Genomic DNA, 7,455 nt, shown 5'->3' with positions numbered 1-7,455 from the left:
GTTAATTTTTTAAGTGACTTAAGACCCCTTTAACTACACATAAGTTTATTAGCTCAAGAGAGGATGAAGGAATAAATCTGTATTTAAGCCGTCACCAGGATTTTTATTAAAATCCTCCTTTAAATATTATTACTTTGTCATTCCATATCTTAAATTAAAGACAAAAGTGTTTGTTCAACGTCATATTTATGATTCTTTTTTCGCTGCCATATAGCCACAGATGTCATATTAAACAGTATCTAAATTTCTGTAGTTTCTCACTTAGTGCTGTAATTGTAATACCTAAATTACAATTTTTTAGGTATTTTACAATGTTAAAGATGGTGGTAAATCTTCCAAATAATTTAAAAACTCTCGCCATATATACTAGTTTAAAACATTTACATATTAAGTTCGCTCTTGCGAGAACACTCAATGGCGAGTTTCTATAAAAATTTTATAATTCTATGAATTATAAAAGTGGCTATATATTGAAAGATATATTTTAAAAATATATAATAAATTTAATAATCATTAATGAATCATCTTCATTTTATATCTGTTAGAGCTACTATCTGAATCGTCAAATTTCAAGCTCGAAGAGCAAATTATTTTATCAAAATTTTATAAATATAAATTTGAACATTTATGGTAGTGAGAGGTTAATTCATTTGCTTTTAATGTTTTAGATATAAGGTACTCATTAAAGTACTATTGAATGGTGTAATTAAGCTTTTGAACACAAAATATTTAAGAGAATTCGGAAAAATATAAATATAAATATACTTCTCAGCTTATATACGATTAATTTATCTTGGCTCACACGAATATAGTATTACTATAAATCTTAAAATTTTGGAATTTTAAGAACAAAGCTTTGATTACATTCTTTAAAGCAGCAATATTCTAGTTTAATCGGGAAATATCGGTTCCAACGAGAAATTAAATCAAAATATTTTTTGCTTCCAGGTAGGATTTAGAGGAAAATTTTGACGCATTAAAATTTTCTCATAAATCAATAATATTAATTTATTATTAACTCTTCAAATTTTTGTATTATAGAATAATTTAAATATATATTTGACTCCACAATAATTATGAAATTATTTAGCGATTAATAAATTATGTGCGTGATTTTTTGTGATTTAGTTTTGAAAAAGTACAATATTTCCCTAATATTGTTAAATCTAATCTTATCTTATATTTATGTATCAGTGATTCTTAGCAATCACAGATGGCAAAAAAGAAAATTTAGTTTGCATGAATGTATATCTACTTTATATCAAAATATTGCAAGATACTACAAAGTAATAGATATATAACATAAATTTAAATATTATGGTATAGTATAAAGATAAATACGCTTAAAAGTGACGTCATCAAATGAAAATTTAACTGTAAAAAGACTATTGCGAAACTTCGGGTGAATTCAAAATGTCTTTTAATTACGAGGCTAAAGCCCTCGCGCAGCTTATTGGGCTGTAAAGTTCAAGTTGGTAAGACTTGCTTTATTAAACGCTTTAGGCACCTCAGCAGAGATATTCATCATAATTCACCCTAACACATCACAAACCAGCTCCAACTTATTCTGCGTTAGTGTGGGAGTTTAACCGACTAGACGTCCACTTTTTTCTATGAAAGTTACCCCTACCATATCCATCTATTAAGCATCATTTGCATATATTGGAATCAACTCAACGCAGGCAGAAATTTAGTCCTATTGCATTATATCAGCATTATATCAGCATGAGATATAATTCTTTTATAGAAACATGCAATTATCATTTTGTTCCTTTTAACTTCGGATTAAGAAATAAGAAGGGCTGGAAACAGTGAGTAGCACCTGGCCTCTATTTCTTGAGTATGAGGTCATAGAGTTAAAAGATTACTACTTTACTTAGTCATCTATCTGATAAAATTCAAAAAAGTGTAAGTCACGTGCACTTGATGAAAACTTAGAAAAAAATTTCACGTTATTTCATAAATTTATCTTTATGTTTGAAGAATAATATCCAAATTTTAAAAATGTAATAAGACGAAGTTTTAAATGTTGAAGTTTAATCTTTAAACAACTAAAATTATAATCACAAGTACTTCCTGTTATATAGTATGTACTCAAATTTATTAACTAAATCTCAAGTTATTATTCAATATATATAATTTCAAGGCAACTTGGCATCTGCTTTTCTGTGGTAGTCAGCACTGCTAATCTTACTTAATGCATTTAACCTCATAACCCAAGAAAATCTATTTCCTTTGACTACTTATAAAATTAAGTAATGAATCAGATCAACTTAATATAAGAATATTGAATTATTTATTAGATAAAATGGTGCTGGAAATATCACCAAAATACACTATGATTTTTGGTTATAGTGTAGTTTAATTACAATAGCGAGTATATTTAGAAGCCTCAGTAAAATAAGAAAACTTTTATTTATAATAAATTATTAAAAGATCTACTGGCAGCCTATTCCATACAAACGTAGTTTTTGCAACTTTCGATGTTTTTAAAATAGTACACTAAACTCATAAAAAATTAGATTAAGAAAATACACTGATTTAATTAAAATTTAAAAAGCTAGAAAAATTTTAAATATATGTAGATATATAATATAGGTAAAAAATTTATAACAAAAAAATCACCAAATTCATTATTTCATCGGTTACCATCGAGTCAAGTTCGTCTCAAACCCTTAAGTTGTTCATCTGAATTATTAACATAAATTATAGAAGAGCTTTTATAATTTAATCTTACAATTAAAATGATTTTTGATTAAATTGTTTAAAAATAAGATGAAATAAGTTATCAAATGATTGACGTTTAAGTGAATGATCATTTAAAGGATTAAGATCCGTAAAATACTTGCGTACTTTCGTAATTGCGTGCTACTAAACATGACTGGGTTTGGAAGGTTTTTGAAACGAATAGGTTAAAAACTAATTAATTTTTAAAAATATAATTGTAATTGTATAATGTGATTTATTAGTCCGACATAATTCATCTCATATATATGATACAACTCGACAAGCATTAAAAATAGGAAAGCACACTAAAGTGATATGCCAAGGATTCACTGGTAAACAAGGCACATTTCACAGCACACAAGCAATAGAATATGGTACAAATCTTGTAGGTGGTGTTTCACCATCAAAAGCTGGAACAACTCATTTGGGGAAACCAGTATTTGGTTCTGTTATTGAAGCTCGTGAAAAAACAGGATGTGATGCATCAATGATATTTGTTCCACCACAATATGCTGCCAATGCTATCCATGAAGCTATAGATGCTGAGATACCATTAGTTGTATGTATTACTGAGGGTATTCCAGAGCATGATATGGTTGTTGTAAAGAATCGATTACTCAAACAAGATAAAACACGTTTACTTGGGCCTAACTGCCCTGGAATTATTAAAGTAAATTTTTTTTATTTAAAAAATTTAATATTCTACTTGAATTGTATTTATACTTAAAATTAGCCTGGTGAATGTAAGATTGGAATTATGCCTGGATTTGTTCATAAAAAAGGATGTATAGGTATTTCTTAGAAAATGATAAAATTGAACGTTGAAACAACATTTCAATTTTAATTTTATTGCAACATTTCAATTTTAATTTTATTGCAACATTTCAATTTTAATTTTATTGCAACATTTCAATTTTAATTTTATTGCAACATTTCAATTTTAATTTTATTGCAACATTTCAATTTTAATTTTATTGTATAGGAATTGTTTCTCGATCAGGTACATTGACCTATGAAGCTGTTCAACAAACCACAGTAACTGGTCTAGGACAAACCTACTGTATCGGTAATTACACTAAAATGTAGCTTAAATCGCTTTCCTTATTAATTTCTTGATATACACGGAAAAAGTCGTGTATTAGATATTGATTTTGAATAAAAACTTTTTTAACTGATACAAATTCATATTTTTTGGATTAGAATTAATCATTATAATGCTAATTTCGGAAAAATTATATATTTTTTTAAATGTAATTCCATTTATATTACTTTGCACCTCAACTTGTAATTTTTTAAAGAACAAATACATTGTCGGCCACTTTATCGTAATTTTTCGCTTTATAAGATAATTTAACATCATAAAATAAGCATATGTCTAATATATAAGATTTGAATTTTTCTCAAAATAATTTATATTCTTCTTAGTGTTTGATCATATTCTCAAATGATTTAATAATTTAATAATTCCAATTCTTTTTATTAAGGCTTTCCCGAGTATAAATATAATGGTGGTGATATCCGCTTAAGAATTTCAGTGAAATTTATTATTTCTCTTATATATTATTCTATAATTAAAAATTCCTACATAAACTAAATTATAGCTTTATAATAGTAATAATTTAAGTATGATCAGAATAATTTAGAGTTATTACAAAAAATTATACAACTAAAATATGAACAAAGATTTTTTTATAAAAAGATTAGAAAAATCAGGAATCCTTATAAAAAAATACTGTGCTTTTAAATTACACAATGTGTACTATACTATTACGGATTTTCGTTACATTTACTGAAATAGTGCGCAGACTGTTAAGGTCTGATTTTAAACATTGCAATATATTAATCTGCGGAATGTTTTAAACACATTTATGACGTTGCGTTGTCTTAGTACGCCTTCACTCAAATTTTATTTTTCCATTCTTTACTATATTAAAAACGAAATATGTTTCTGCTAGTGTTTTTTAATTTACCATTGCCGCTCTACTCTGCTCTGCTGTGATTGATTATTGATATTTTAGATTATATTTATTGAGTAAAAATCACTTTCTTGTGTTCGTGCACAAATATTATATATGTTATCACTAACATAAATAATATTTGATGAGACTATAACTACGTCTCCACTTTATTAAGAATAAGAAGGGATAATAGCTTATATAGAAAAGTCAATATGTACATTATATAATATATATAAAGCTTACTCTTCATTTGTGAGTTGAGTTCGTCTAATTAAGAACTAAGAAATGACTATATTATAGTTAGCATTTATTTCATGATATATAACAAGCTATCAGAAACTGTTTTGAGGGTGCATATATTTAATTTCATATCTACAGGTCTGGTATAATAAAATATAAGAATTTATTGTAAATAGCTACATATCTAATCACAAGGTATCTAAACTAACACTCTTATCAAGATAAAATACAAAATTATACGTATTCTGCGCCATATTCATTATCGTATCTGCTAAATCAAACTCAACTTACCATATTCTTTACATCTCTGCAGAAATTTTCATTTTAAGCTTAAGAATCTCAGGAACTTATTATCATAAATTTTTATGATATTTAGCAGTACTAGAAATTTTAGCCTGAGCGACTGATTACAAATATGAATAACTCTATACTTGTATCATAGGTATTGGCGGCGATGCATTCAATGGAACCAATTTTATAGACTGTTTGGAAATATTTCTTGAAGATCCAAATACAAAAGGTGACTAATTCATTTTAACAATCATCTGCTTGTTCATAATTTTGATATTGCGTTTTTTAGGTATAATTCTAATCGGAGAAATTGGAGGTCAAGCTGAAGAAAAAGCTGCCCAGTATCTTATAAGCCAAAATAATCACAAAGGTGGTAAACCAGTTGTCTCATTTATTGCAGGAGTTACAGCTCCACCTGGAAGAAGGATGGGTCACGCAGGCGCAATAATTTCAGGTGGAAAAGGTGGTGCCCAGGAAAAAATTCAAGCATTAAAAGAAGCTGGTGTACAAGTTGTTGAATCGCCTGCATTTATTGGAAGAGAAATGGTTCAGGTAATGCTTTATTCAAAGTTCATTAGCTCAATAAATATAACAATGATTATTATTATTATTTAAAATAAAATTCTAATATTTTTATTTTAGAGTATATTTAAAGTTTAATTGATTTGAATAATTTATCAAAAATTACAATTTTAATTTATTTTTATTATTCGATCATGCTCGTTTTTATTCGCAACTCGTGCACGCGTGACATACCGACTTTAAAGTTAGTAGTTGTGATTTGATAGATAAGTATATTTATAATAGTATCTTTCATGTGTTATTAGTTTTTTGTTACTAGTATGGATGATGATTGGGATGAAGGCGGTGCTACTGAAGTAGTAGGTCAAGAATATGTGAACGATATTGAGAGTTCATTGCCACAAAGAAAGTTGTTTAAAAAGTGGAGTCTTAATGTTCAAGTTAGCGATATAAGTTTAAAAGTATGCTATTATGCTTACTTTGGTTAATGATAACTATTTTTTAAATTTTAGGATCATATTTCTACAGATACAGCTCAAATATTAGTACCACATACTGCTGGGCGTTATGCTAATAAAAGATTTGGAAAGTCAAGAGTATAATTTATTTTTTATATTTATGTGAAAATAAATTTTTTTAGTGCCCAATTGTCGAAAGACTTGTAAATGCTCTGATGATGCATGGAAGAAATAGTGGTAAAAAGTTGAAGGCTATTAAAATTGTCAAAGATACCTTTGAGATTATTTATCTTCTTTCTGGTCAAGTAATATCAATTTATCTTTATTCTGTTCTTTTAACAATGTCAAAATGCTTTAGAATCCTGTAGAAGTTTTAGTTGCGGCTATTAAAAATGGTGGTCCACGTGAAGATTCTACTCGTATTGGTAGAGCAGGTACTGTTCGTAGACAAGCTGTTGATGTTTCACCTCTAAGAAGAATCAACCAAGCTATTTATATGATTGTTACTGGTGCTCGTGAGGCTAGTTTTAAAAATTTGAAAACTATATCAGAATGTCTTGCCGATGAGCTTATCAATGCATCAAAAGGATCCAGTAATTCATATGCTATCAAGAAAAAAGATGAACTTGAACGTGTGGCTAAATCTAATAGATAAACTCTTGTTAACCCAACCAGATTAGTTAAATATTATAAAATTAATTTCATTGTGTCAGCAGACTATTTTTCTTTTTTGGCCTATTTAGATTTGTAATTTTTATCTCTCATATGACCAATTTTTATCTAAAACAACAGCATTAGAATAATTCTCTGCGCTATTTAGCAAAATTTCATTCTCAATAGTTTTTGCGTTTATAGCAATTACTACGTCCTCTCAGGTGATTATCTATGAATCTACATGTGTTTGTTAGATCATATAAATTTATTGTTTGGCGTGCCATTTAATTTTGTTCGGTCTTAGGTACTTTAGTTTTGCTTGGTGAAATAACGAGGGATGTTGGTCGTGATCTAATGTTAAATGGACCTTCATTTTGTTATTAAATACATAATGTAGTCCCTGGCGCGGCTTGTACGAGTGTAGTTTTTCAATATGGTCAAATTTCACTTAGTGTCGTAATCCCTGCACTTAAGTTATTAATACTAACTCCCTCTACTATTCGTCAGCTTATTTTATGGTTTAGTGTTAGGTTAACCCTCTAAAAGTTATAGTTCTGGGGCTACTACAAACCCTACCTACCCGATCAATTTCTCTGAAGTTGGCT

General features: G+C 28.0%; 2 protein-coding genes across 2 annotated transcripts; both read left to right on the top strand.

Annotated features, from left to right (window-relative positions):
* Positions 1-2,969: 2,969 nt before the first annotated feature.
* LOC139225257 (succinate--CoA ligase [ADP/GDP-forming] subunit alpha, mitochondrial-like) lies at positions 2,970-5,831 on the top strand (the record flags this gene model as incomplete). The annotated part of the gene is made up of 5 exons (XM_070856224.1): positions 2,970-3,397; positions 3,461-3,518; positions 3,710-3,793; positions 5,368-5,445; positions 5,506-5,831. Coding segments are annotated over 5 exons (974 nt in total), but the record flags the coding sequence as incomplete, so codon positions are not given.
* Positions 5,832-6,058: 227 nt separating this feature from the next.
* LOC139225256 (uncharacterized) lies at positions 6,059-6,851 on the top strand. The gene is made up of 4 exons (XM_070856223.1): positions 6,059-6,199; positions 6,251-6,334; positions 6,379-6,501; positions 6,555-6,851. Exons 1-4 carry the CDS (start codon positions 6,059-6,061, stop codon positions 6,849-6,851), a joined length of 645 nt encoding a protein of 214 aa, XP_070712324.1.
* The last annotated feature ends 604 nt before the right edge of the window (positions 6,852-7,455 follow it).

The sequence above is a fragment of the Pempheris klunzingeri genome, unplaced genomic scaffold (assembly GCF_042242105.1).
Source record: "Pempheris klunzingeri isolate RE-2024b unplaced genomic scaffold, fPemKlu1.hap1 Scaffold_126, whole genome shotgun sequence".
Classification (NCBI taxonomy): domain Eukaryota; kingdom Metazoa; phylum Chordata; class Actinopteri; order Acropomatiformes; family Pempheridae; genus Pempheris; species Pempheris klunzingeri.
This window is presented reverse-complemented; position numbering and strand designations above follow the sequence as displayed.

Bases quoted from the DNA above. Each gene is read 5' to 3' on its own strand.
- LOC139225256 (XM_070856223.1), top strand. From the start codon at position 6,059: ATGGATGATGATTGGGATGAAGGCGGTGCTACTGAAGTAGTAGGTCAA. The intron at 6,335-6,378 runs GTATAATTTATT...AAATTTTTTTAG, and splicing joins AAAGATTTGGAAAGTCAAGA to TGCCCAATTGTCGAAAGACT. The intron at 6,502-6,554 runs GTAATATCAATT...AAAATGCTTTAG, and splicing joins TTTATCTTCTTTCTGGTCAA to AATCCTGTAGAAGTTTTAGT.